The sequence below is a fragment of the Saccostrea echinata genome, unplaced genomic scaffold (genome assembly GCF_033153115.1).
Source record: "Saccostrea echinata isolate AGI-Se365-2 ecotype Australia unplaced genomic scaffold, CSIRO_AGI_Sech_v1 ptg000054l, whole genome shotgun sequence".
Classification (NCBI taxonomy): Eukaryota; Metazoa; Mollusca; class Bivalvia; order Ostreida; family Ostreidae; genus Saccostrea; species Saccostrea echinata.
The window spans coordinates 47763254-47777134 of NW_026889803.1; the positions used below are offsets into that span (position 1 = coordinate 47763254).

The 13881-nt window shown below is 32.2% G+C and overlaps 1 protein-coding gene across 1 annotated transcript in view; it reads left to right on the forward strand.

Annotated features, from left to right (window-relative positions):
* The first annotated feature begins 292 nt into the window (after window positions 1–292).
* Window positions 293–13881, forward strand: part of LOC133204970 (uncharacterized) — a 29876-nt gene continuing 16287 nt past the window's right edge. Inside the window, exons 1-3 of the mRNA XM_061340710.1 lie at window positions 293–398; window positions 1213–1302; window positions 1963–2088. Of these exons, the coding sequence (XP_061196694.1) occupies window positions 293–398; window positions 1213–1302; window positions 1963–2088 (322 nt within the window). The remainder of the gene's footprint in view (window positions 399–1212; window positions 1303–1962; window positions 2089–13881) is intronic.

Below are 13881 nucleotides of genomic sequence, written 5' to 3' on the forward strand. Positions count from 1 at the left end.
TTTCAATTTTTAACGTGGAAAATTGAACAGGTCATAATCCAAAAAATATGGCCATGCTTTAACTAATATTTTTCTCAGTGTTGGAATTATGAAATATCAGGAAATTCCGTGTCGGATGAAAATATGTCTCTTAATGTATTTACTCAGAAAAAAATAAGTGCATGCATTATAACACACTTAATTCATGTGCTTCGCGGTACATTTGATAAATGATGTCTTTTCTGCTCTTCCTAATGTATTGACAGGACTCTAGACAGAACAAAGCAAACATGGAAGTACATTAACGTACCATATGGCGGGTACAAGGAGATTTCTTTATAAAAAGAAGTATGGGGGACCAAAAGTTATATTTAAAATGGTTGTCATCTTGATATTCATGATTTTAGAAATAGCATGTGGTAAGTTGAATATGGTTTTTTATGCAATTTTGTAAAATATTATGTACCTTCTATCAAATATCAAAAACAATGAAAAATATATTGAATATTAATTAAGAAATAGTTGTTGTTATTTACCATTTTAAAAATATGTAAGAATTAAGTACCTTATAAGCAGAACTTTTGGCAAGGATTCAATTTTGGCGTTTTTTAGGGTATTGAGATCGCTTTATCTAAATATCGCTAAAAATAATTTCTCATCAGAGGTTACCGTTATCTTTCTATACACCGTAAAATCGCTAAAATTACTTCTCGCTAAATTTAAATGCTGATTTTTAAGGACAATCACTAAATTTGCGTCTCGCTAAAATTTCCACTTATATGGTAACAGTGATGCTAAGCTATTAAAGTCAATGAAGATATTTTTTTATTGAGTGACAGATTTATTGGCATACAAATATGTCATTTTGTTCTTTACACATTAGATTTGCTTTCTTTATTAGACCAAAAAACCCTAGATTTTTTCTGAATTCCAGGATTAGTTTACTGTTTCAACAGTATTCAAGCGACCTCAAATGAAACTACAGTGCGATATTATCCGATCAACTCCCTCGGTACATTTTCTAATATAACATCTTTAAGGCATCAGGGGAATATTTCAGGTTTTCGAATTTATCATTCTTGATCACATTCGAGCGTTCCTTTTTCATTCAAATGATTTTGTCATATATAATCCTATATTATTATGATTATTTGAATTTTTAAAACTCTATAAAACTCAACTTTATCTTATGTAATTTTAATTTTACGAGTTTAGATATTTGCTAAATTACAGATTGTCCTTTTTCTAAATGTGACCCAGAGATTAGAGACGAGTGGAGTTGCTCTGGAAAAAACCATGTCATTCGACATTGTGCTTGTGATGGTGAGTGCAACCTGTTCAATGATTGTTGCGAGGATAGCTTCGATAAAGAGCTTTATCTTCAACAAATTTCAAATAAATCTATTACGAATTTCAGCAACACGGAATCTGACTATATGCTTCAAGTGAATATCTACAGTAGATGTTTTTCTATAGAGTTAAGGAATGCCATTGGAAACAATACTAAATTAATAACTGTTAAACTAATAAATCAATGCCCATCTCATTACGTCGGCTTTCTAAGTGCAAAATGTTCATCAAGTTATAAAATTCTGAATATTATAACTTCCATAAAATCAGGGGTACATCATTTGATATTTAGAAATCCTTTCTGTGCACTCTGCCATGGGTATAAGAAAAGTGATATGCAACTTTGGGATTCTTCTGTGCAATGTGCAAAGAAATATAAGAGCATCCCTAGATTTGACTTGCAAAGTCTCTCTGAACATTGCAAAATTGTTTATACTCTCAAAGAAGACAAAAACCTTCGATACTGTGTGGACACTAACACGTCATTTGCATCCTATGGGTCGAAGTTTTTCTCAAATGAAAGTAAGAATCATATTCTATGTAATGGCTACATTTCTCTTCTGTTTGATAAAAATGAGAAGAAATATTTTAGAAATAAACACTGTGCTCTGGCAGCCCGACATAATATTTCAGCTCTGGAGCCAGTCATAGATGTACACCCAGAAATTGTGATACCTACTGAAATGGACATGAATATTTTGTTCCGTTTCACTGGAGATGATATTGAGATCAGCAATACTGTGAACGAGTGTTCCTCGGGTTTGACATATGACCATGTAACTGGACTGTGTTCTAATTTAATCTGTCCAGAAGGATATTTCAGAGAAGAACAAACATGTATTCACAATGAGTCAAACTATGATTTTATACATCAGCCGTATGTTGCTAATACGTTGGATAGCTTTTTTCGCAGCAATGTATATATTGTATTTGAAAGTATTAATTCCTCATGCAGTACAGAAAAAGTGTCTATAATCAGACTAGGTCCTGAAGATACAGATTTTTTTCCAAAAAGTATAAAGCACTTAAAAGAAATATTTTCTGGAATGAATACGTCATCAGAGGTATTCATGTTACAAAATTTTCAGCCAAACAAGTCCCTTACTTGTGATAGAGGTATTCTCGAGAATTTTACAATTGGTGAATTCTCTGGATCAAAGAATGGGTCTTTTGACACTGTTTATAAAGATAATTTCATATCAATTTCTTTATCTAAAATTCGTTTTTCTATAACTGTCAAAATATTTAAACATCATCTGTTAGATACAACAGTAGAATTTACAAATGGTCATTTTTACTTTTGTAGAAGGGAAAATATTTTAAAATGCCCATCATTTCTTACTTCATATGAGCCTGATACATACCAAATAATCAACGATTCCGTCTACTTCAATTTAAGTTCCACTATTTTAAACAGTAACCAATATCAAATTATCAATTCAATTTTGTATATTTGTCACACTGGGAAAACAAAGTATAATAGTAATTCATTGAATTTGATTTTGACACTGGTGTTCTTTTCTATATCATTATTATGCCTCTTACTTTCAATTGCTCTACAAATTATGGTTAGAGGGATACAGACTTGTCCTGCAAAATGTTTTCTTTCGTTTTCGTTGTCTTGGTTTTTCGCGCAGCTTGGATTTATTCTTCCTTCTTTTTTGCCATCACAAGTTTGTTTCGGGTTTGCTTTGTCTCTACATTATTTATGGCTTTGTATATTTTCTTGGTCAAGCGTGTTAGCTTTTGATCTTGTCAAAACTCTGGCTGTTTGCTCCAAAACTCTCAAGCGGGAATTCATGAACAACAGTTTGTTTGTCAAATACTCGATTGTAGGCTGGGGACTGCCATTCGTCGTTGTCCTGGTGAGTTATGTTCTTGATATCAATCTAACTTCATTTGAAATGCAATATGGAGCACGGGGCACTTGCTGGGTGGGAAATGCGGATGCTCTACTTTTAACTTTTGTTTTACCTACTGGCATTTCTACTTTTTTCAATATGATATGCCTTGGGGTGTCTCTCCATGGTTTGGAAATTGCAAAGCAAAATACTAAAAATATACAGAAGACAAGAAAAGAACAACAGAGATGGGTGATGTACCTACAGATGTTTTTCTTCTGTGGCGGATCTTGGATATTGGCTTATTTTGCAAATAATATCTCTATGACATGGCTTCATGTTACAAATATTGTCTTAAATGGATGTCAGGGAGTTTGTATTTTAATCATTACAACTAAAGACTCTAAAGTTCGAAAGTGGATAAGGTTTCAATTAAAAAGATTCAATATCAATTCAGATACATATCGCAGTTCACAGAGTAGCAATAGTCAAAACGACAACGATACTGACAGTACAAAATTATGAGTTTAACATTTTGTTGTTTTATGTGAGATCGAAAGTATAATGCACACAGCTCCCGGTTCGTGACGGCATCGGATCTTTTGTGACAGGTAGTGTTTACATTCCCGCTAATCGATCCAATGTTTCAACTGACGAGTCTAGGCTTCAAAAGGACGAAATCCGTCTTCTCGAATATTACAAATTATCAGATATTATGAGAAACAAAAACTCACGTGTTTATTACATCCAGGCTTGAGGGTAATGCTAAATGTAATCTTAATACATTATAACGAGTTTCTTTAAATTGAAATAATGCTAGTAATGTGTAATGCCAAAAAAATACATTAAATGTAATCGTAACGTAATGTGTTACTTCTCAAATGAAGTGTTATGCTGGCATTACATGGCATAACATTGCTCTGTTTTACTCATTTTCTGAAATTAAAAAAGAATTCAAAATGGACATGGCAATCATTGTTAAGAATAAAAGATTTAAATTAAATCAATAAAAATAAATAATTTAACTTTTTGAAATAAACATACTTTATGTATATTCGAGTAAATATGCACATTATAGTTATATCTGTTAAAGTTACAACTACTACGGATTTAAATTTTTATACTTTTTAGGTTATTTTAGATAAGCCTTGTTTTCAAAGAGTGTACCTAATTAAGTTTAAAAAAAATCCTTTAAAAATAATTTCAACCAGGGGTACAAAAATTATAGGTACACTGTGACAACAAAACACACATTGCCTTTAGGACCAAATAATATATTGTTTTGAGAAGTGCTTAACATTCTAATCCCTATCTCCTGGCTGTGTCATGAACCATTACTGGAGCTGGAGCTGACCATGACTAATCCAAGGACCAAAAGGGAGACGGACATGCTACTTTTAGAGTATAGATATAGATACTGTTTAACTCTTTGTACTTGTGTGTTGAATTTGGTTTCAAAATGGACAAGATCAAAATATCATGTCTGTTCGAACAAAAAATTTAACCAAATATCCAAATTGGTAGGGGAAGGGAGGTAAAGAGTTCCACAAATTTTTGTTGTCAGACATTGAAAATTACAAAGTATATATTGTACATGAGATTTTGTGTTAATGGAAATTGAAATGTTTCTTCTTTAATTTGGATTTATTTCATTTAAATGGATTAAAAAGAAATAAAAATTATTTACAGTGTAAAAATACTTAATTGGTACCCGATAATCAGATTAGAGTCAATATTCATCACATCTAGTTTTGATGAAAAATGTTAATAATTGCTTTGATTTTGTAAGACATTGAAATTTTGATCTAATAATTGCAATAATTTTTGCATAATAAACTTTAAAAAGTAGTAGTAATGGAATGCATTACTTTACTTAAGTAATCGTAATTTAATGCATAACTTTAAGAAAATTGAGTAAAGGTAATTAGTGGTAATTTAATGCCCAAATTCTAGAAGTAAAGGTAATATAATGCATTACTTTACAAGGTAATTCGCTACAAGCCTGATTACAACATTATTTTCTTTAATGAAAAGTTTCAGAACAGTTTTGTTCAGGAAATCATAAGAATCCCTGGATTTCATGTATTGAGAATATACTTGATATTTGTGGCTACTCAAACGTATGGAATGAACAAGCCTTTGTAAATATCAAATGGCTAAAAACTATAGTTGAACAACGTCTTAAGGATTAGTATGTACAAAAATGGCAAAGTGATATACGCGATTCATCCAAAAGTTATATGTATAGTATCTTCAAAACAGAATTTGGATTTGAAAAATATTTAAAAATACTACCTAAGAAATTTAGAACAATTCTAATTAAATTAAGAACTGCGAATCATCGTCTCCCAGTTGAGACTGCGATATGGTGTGGGATTTGAAAAAATGATAGACTTTCTGTAATAATGGACAATTAGCAGATAAGTATCACTACGTTTTAGAATGTCAATTTTTCAGAATGCAGGAAAAAGGTATCTACCTAGTAAATATTGTAATGGACCAATTTTTTAAAAATAAATTCTCAGAATTATTGTCAACTGCTGACTCCAAGGTATTAATTAAATTGTGCAGTTACATGGCTAGAGTAATGAACAAGTCTGTCCTCCATAATTATTTTTGTTGTTTCTTTAAAATTTGAATATATTTCCGCCATTTCTTTTAAATTTGAACGTATTTCCGACATTTCACGTGTATCTTGTATATTGTCTTTGTATATATTGTACATAAAACCTCATGTACCAGTAATTGGTTTCAGAGAATAAACTGAACGTGAACTTGAACTTGGATTGTATTTCTCAGAATAAATGTTATTAAAAACATTTAAGTATATTTTTGGTTATTTGTTTTATTGTTTTATAATTTTAATTTGTTTAAAAATACTTGTACAAAATGGTGCCAAGTAGAGATTATTCCAAAGTCTTCATACACATTAATATTTGTCGAAGAACATGTAACAAACCATTTTTGTTTTATTATTCATGTCTTGTCTGAACCTTTTTCGCAATATTAATTTAATTTCATTTTGTTTCTCCAGTAATTTGAATGTTTCGAAATTATATTTAAATAAATTTTCAATTGGTCCATTTCATTTAACATCTGCTGTGGAATCTATTTCTATCTAGACCAGTAATGCACAATAAACCAAGCGCTTACATGTTTTAAGGATATCCCTCCTCATTCAGGAAATATAACTCTAAAATTTATTAATTTAAAAAGTCTCAAAACGAAGATTAAATTGAAATCTTTTAATGTATCTCAATATGATTCAAGGCTCTCTGAAGTCTTAGAAATGGTCTTGTAAAATGTTGACATTTGTACCCCCATAAAATTACAAAATATACATTTTTTTGAGAAATCAAACCTTTAATCTAGCCTTAGATACCAATGCTTATTAGCATGATTGGAAATTAGAAGTGATCCTTGCAATGATAGCACAAACTGTTTACACTACGTTTTATATAACACATAAGTAAATAAAAGAATCAAAATACTGTATACATGTAAGTATAAGCAAAAACGCAATTTTTTCCAAATCCCTGGATACCTTTAGATTTTATCCAAAAGAGATTTGTTGATCAATTTTCAATTAAAAAAATACATAGCTGATGCTTTATTGACATTTCCTGAAAATATATCCGAGATTTGATAATTTTTCCTATATAATGTTTACTATAATAAAGAACTTTGAAGAAATACCATAGGTAAATACAAATCACTTTGTGAATTCAGAGACATTTCTGTGAGTATTTTCAATTTCTTAACTGCTGATTTTCAGAACCCGAGGATATAACTATCTTAAACAGGAGTAAAACAATGAGGTTTGAAATCGCTGCTGACGGTTTTTCAATATTCTATTTAAAAAATAATAATAATAATAATAAATTGCAAGTAACGATTGCTGTTGATGTGATTGAACCAGATACAAGAAAATGCATTACGTAATACTTTTGGAAGTGATATAAAATGTTTAATTCCATTCATATATAGTTTTACTTCTTTTCAATTCCAGCTGCCGTATCACTAACATGTTTTCATAAGCAACAAGTAGTGTATCTATTTCTGATATTTTTTTATTGAAAGAACAAACACACATTTTTCTAACCTACAAACAATTGATTAAGTTTGGTTAATGACCAATAAAAGTTACTGCAATTGGCAAAATTTATTTACCCGAATTGTGATTAATGGATATCTTTGCAAATTATTAAACTGTAGTATATATTATTAATTAGTATAGATGCAATTAAATTTATATGTTGTAGATACTTCTTCGGACGACCACATTAGGTACGAGGTGGAACATATTAAAGTACAATTTATAATGTAAAAGGATTAAAATGTAAAAAAAAAAAAAAAAAAAAAAAAAGAATTATTGTAAACAGGTTCTCATTATGTTTCTGAAGCATAGTCCCTTGGTATCTTCTGTTGTTGTCCTTGCTATATAAACAAATCTTTTAACAATTCACAATTTTACATGTTTCATCGTTGTTTTATGCCTCTAGAGGCCTTGAATAATAGTAAATCATATATATATATATATATATATATATATATATATATATATATATATATATATATATATATATATATATATATATATATATATAAATAAATATATATATATATATATATATATATATATATATATATATATATATATATATATATATATATATATATATATATATATATATATATATATATATATATATATATATATATATATTTAAATATATATATATATATATATATATATATATATATATATATATATATATATATATATATATATATATATATATATATATATATATATATATATATATACATTAGGGATGTCAAATCGGCTAATTTTTGATAATCGGTTACTCGGACGTTTTTCAGATCGAGTATCCGGGTACTCGGTAAAAAATGTAAATACAAGTGTATTATTTTTCTTGAGACCGTTAAGCTCTGTTAAACCCCAAAACTGTTTTTATCACGTTTATAAATGTATACAAACATCGATTCCAACGGAAATGATTTTTTGTTACTAAATTCATTTATCAAACAGAAAATAAAGACACAATTAATACATCAAAAATTACAAATGGTTTACAGTTCTTGTTTAGGATCTATTTCATCAAAAGGAGGACAATCTGTTACGCATGTTTATGATGATTAGACTAGCGAAAAAGCAGAGGTACTTGGGGACCCCCCCCCCCCCCCCAGTGTTCCGTACCCCAAGGGTAAATTAAAATTCACACTCTCTGATACTAAAAGAGAACTGTTCTCTTTTAGTATCAGAGAGTGTGAATTTTTATAAAAGGCTAGTTTTAGGTTAAGTTTTGGACTTTTCAGTTGTAATACTTTGTGAATGTGTCATAGAAAAATATTTAATTCATAAAAAGTCAAAGAACCCTTGGGGTACGGAACACCGGGGGAGGGGGGATGTCCCGTCCCCAAGCACCTGTGCGAAAGAGAAGGAATGGCCGTTGTTTGGATCGCTAGTCTAATATTATTTCATATGTTGATTGTTTCTCCCGTATACACTAAACTTACTACACAAACTGACCTTCAACATTTTTTTTAATCTTTAGTTATTTCTAAATATTTCTTCACTTTTGAAGTGGGTAGCGGCATTTCTATGCATGTCCTATTTCATTGCAGTATATTAACTAAATAATTTTAAAATGATTTGAAGATAATAGACCAGCCATTCAAAAATTAAGGACCACAATAGGTGAAAACAGCGGGGTGATTGGTCACTAATTACTGTATTTTCAACAGCGCGAACGTTTGCGAGCGCTCGCCAAAATTCCTTATCCCTTCGACAGAAATGTTCGCGAGCGCTCGCTCTGTTGAACAGGCTTCGGGTGTTTTACAGGTGTACATAGATGACGACAGGCAAATTACCGTATGCATATTTATGTTATTTTTTGATAAGTTTTTGATAAAAATATGTACTTTGAAATAAGAAAAAATACACATCCGAGTAACCGAGTACCATTTTTAATATTCGATACTCGGACGTTCGATCGAGTACCCGGTTAACCGGGTACTCGTTGACATCCCTAATATATATATATATATATATATATATATATATATATATATATATATATATATATATATATATATATATATATATATATATATATATATATATATATATATATATATCTGTGTTTTTCTACTAAGCAAACTGTGAAATTGATTTGAATTCCATTTTCGTGTACGCTCACGCGTAGAAATACGCACGGAGAAACTCGCGCTAAAATGACGTCACAATAAGCTACAGAGACGTTAATTAAAATGTAACGATATAGGGCAGCGAATAATTCAAACATTGAGTATATTTCACATAGTCAACATTCGTTTAAAGCTGCATCTTCTATATATTTGATTTAAGTCAATTGAATTTGTATAATGATTGAAATAATTTGACTAGGCGTCGATCAGCACAAAAGTACATATTCTTCAAACCTTTTTTTAGCTCACCTGAGCTGAAAGCTCAAGTGAGCTTTTCTGATCACATTTTGTCCGGCGTCCGTCTGTCTGTCTGTCTGTCCGTCTGTCTGTCTGTAAACTTTTCACATTTTCGACTTCTTCTCAAGAACCACTGGGCCAATTTCAACCAAACTAGCCACAAAGTATCCTTGGGTAAAGGGGATTCAAGTTTGTTCAAATGAAGGGCCAAGCCCTCTTTCAAGGGGAGATAATTAGGAATTACTGAAAAAATAATGGCATCATTTAAAAATCTTCTTCTCAAGAACCATAGGGCCAGGAAAGATGAAACTCGTGTGGAAGCATCCACAGGTAGTGTAAATTCAAGTTTTTTCAAATCATGACCCCCGGGGGTATGGTGGGGCCACAATGGAGGATCAAAGTTTTACATAGAAATATATAGGAAAAATCTTTAAAAATCTTCTTCTCAAGAACAGCAAAGCCATGATGAGTCATATTTTTATGGAAGCATCCTCAGGTAGTGTAGATTCAAGTTTGTTCAAATCATTACCCCTGGGGGTAGGGCGGGGCCACAATGGAGGATCAAAGTTTTACATAGAAATACATAGGAAAAATCTTTAAAAATCTTCTTCTCAAGAACAGCAAAGCCATGATGAGTCATATTTTTATGGAAGCATCCTCAGGTAGTGTAGATTCAAGTTTGTTCAAATCATTACCCCTGGGGGTAGGGCGGGGCCACAATGGAGGATCAAAGTTTTACATAGAAATACATAGGAAAAATCTTTAAAAATCTTCTTCTCAAGAACAGCAAAGCCATGATGAGTCATATTTACATGGAAGCATCATCAGGTAGTGTAGATTCAAGTTTGTTAAAACCATGACCCCCGGGGGTAGGGGGGGCCGCAATGGAGGATCAAAGTTTTACATAGAAATACATAGGAAAAATCTTTAAAAATCTTCTTCTCAAGAACAGCAAAGCCATGATGAGTCATATTTATATGGAAGCATCCTCAGGTAGTGTAGATTCAAGTTTGTTAAAACCATGAACCCCGGTGATAGGGCGGGGCCACAATGGAGGATCAAAGTTTTACATAGAAATATATAGGAAAAATCTTTAAAAATCTTCTTCTCAAGAACAGCAAACCCATGATGAGTCATATTTATATGGAAGCATCCTCAGGTAGTGTAGATTCAAGTTTGTTCAAACCGTGACCCCCGGGGGTAGGGCGGGGCCACAATGGAGGATCAAAGTTCTACATAGAAATATAAAGGAAAATATCTTCTTCTGAAGAACTGCAAACCATGATTAGTCATTTTGATATGGAAGCATCCTCAGGTAGTGTAGATTCAATTTTGTTCAAATGATGACCCGCAGGGATAGGGTGGGCCCAATGGGGAATGGAAAGTTTAACATAAGAACATAAAGAAGAAATATTTCTTCTCAAGAACAGAAAAGCTATGTTTAGTCATATTGATATGGAAGCATCCTCAGGTAGTGTAGATTCAAGTTTGTTCAAATGATGACCCCTGGGATAGGGAGGAGCCACAATATGGGATCAAATTTTTACAAAGGAATATATGGGAATTTTTTTTTAAATCTTCTCAAGTACAACAAAGCCATTTGTTACATTGAACATTGACATGGAAGCATCATCAGGTAGTTTAAAATTCAAGCCCCCCCCCTCCCCCGGTCTTTTCAATACTGAACTAATTTGTGCTTTTGCCTAGCCAATGTGCTCAGGTGAGCGATGTGGCCCATGGGCCTCTTGTTTCTGTTTGAAGCCTATTTGTTCTGAAGGTGTTCACTTTCAAGGCGTTCATTGATACATAATACATCGCTTAATTACTAACATGAATGTGATATCTCTGAACAAATAGAATATATATATATACTCATGTACGTGTACGTGTACCTATATTCGTATCCAATTCACTTGCTCGAACAGGTAATTTATGTTTTATTACCTCTAAAAATACATTATCAAAATAGTTATACATATGATATACCCTTTCGATTACTACCTCATCGGGGGAATACGATATAAAGTATGGAACGCCACAGATGCCCTATGTTGTTACTTCATGAGAATATGGTGCTTTTTAGCTCACCTGAGCCGAAGGCTCAAGTGAGCTTTTCTGATCAAAATTTGTCCTTTGTCTGTCGTCGTCGTTGTCGTTGTTAAGTTTTCAGATTTTCATCTTCTTCTCAAGAACCACTGGGCCAATTTCAACCAAACTTTCCACAAAGTATCCTTGGGTAAAGGGGATTTAAATTTGTTCAAATGAAGGGTCACGTCTTCTTTCAAGGGGAGATAATTGCGAATTCGTGAAAAATTTCTGGCATCTTTTAAAATTCTTCTTCTCAAGAACTACTGTGCTAGAAAATATGAAACTTATGTGGAAGAATCCTCAGGTAGTGTAGATTCAAGTTTGTTCAAATCCTGACCCCCGGGGGTAGGGGGGGGCCGCAATGGAGGATCAAAGTTTTACATAGGAATACATAGGGAACATCTTAAAAAATCTTCTTCTCAAGATCAGCAAAGCCTTGATTGATCATATTTATATGGAAGCATTCTCAGGTAGTGTAGATTCAAGTTTGTTTAAATCATGACCCCCGGGGGTAGTGTGGGGCCACAGTAGACAATCAAAGTTTTACATAGGAATACAAAGGGAAAATCTTTAAAAATCTTCTTTTCAAGAACAGCAAAGACATGATTGATCATATTTATCAGGAAGCATCCTCAGGTAGTGTAGATTCAAGTTTATTTAAATCATGACCACCCGGAATAGGGTGGGGCCACCCCCTCAAGAACAGCAAAACCGTGATTTGTCATAATAAAATAAAAGCATCTTCTGCAGGTAATGTAGAATCAAATTTGATCAAATCATGACCCCCAGGAGTATAGAGGGGCCATAAAAAGGGAACATAGAACTTTATACAGATGAATATTAAGGATTAATCAATAAAAAATTCTTCTTAAGAACAGCAAAGATATTATAAGTCATGTTTGTTCAAATCATACCCCCCCCCTCCCCCCCCCCCCCGGGAACCACATTAAATATTTAAACTTTTCAATACTGAACTGATTTCTGCATTTTCCTAGGCATAGTGCTCAGGTGAGCGATGTGGCCCATGGGCCTCTTATTATATTATGCTGTGGTTATTTCATGTGATGATGGTGCTTTTTTATGTTATGCTGTGGTTAATTTATGTGAAGGTGGTTTTTTTATGTTATGCTGTTGTTATTTCATGTGACGGTGTTTTTTTTATATTATGCTGTGGTTATTTCATATGTAGGTGTTTTTTTTTTATATTATGCTGTGGTAATTTCATGTGAAGGTGGTTTTTTATGTTATGCTGTGGTAATTTCATGTGAAGGTGGTTACTTGGCACTCCTCATATTTATGAAGACTGGGTTTAATAGCTATTATCTCTAAATTTTGAAAGTAAAAAAAAAGTTGATTCAATTAAAATGTTTATACACCATTGCTAGTTCCTCTTTTTTCCATAGGCGCATGGTTTCAGGACGGTGTATTTTGTCTATTATGCTTTTTTCTAAGTGTGTCTGAATACACTCAAAACATAAAAATAAAAAAAAATCGCTGAAATTAGCACGTTTTAAAAATGTCATATTACTGTCAATACAAAGAGTGAAGGTACGACAGTTGCCATCTTCGTTTTCAGGGAGTGCCTCGATTTCCCACTTGATTTTTATCAATATCTACACTTTTCCTACGGGTTTCGGGTGAGATTGATTGAATAACGCCTGAATTCCGTTCGTCTACCAATTTGAACTTGCCGTATAAAATATGCAGTAAACAAAAACGTTCTGATACCTAGCACTGAAACTGAAAGCAACGAAAGTGACGATTTTTAACTAGATGTAAAATGTAAAGGCGTCCCAGAATTACACGAACAAGTTTGGCGCGGTTTCTGACCCCTCTATTCCGGAAATTTTCACTACCGTTGCTTTCAGTTTCACTGAATAAAACACCATCTTCACATGAAATAACTACAGCATAATATAAAAAAGCACCATATTCTTATGAAATAATCACATAAGGCAGCTATGACGTTCAAGAATAAAACATGATATACGAAGGTTTAGATGCCGGTTTGTACTATGGTGGTATCTGACTTTTTTTTCTAATCTACTGGATTTAGTAATATTCCCGAAGAGTCGCATACTCAGTAACCAAATAACAGGTTTTCACTAACTGATTCATAACTGTAATGTGCTCTGATAGGGAAGATTGTTTATTT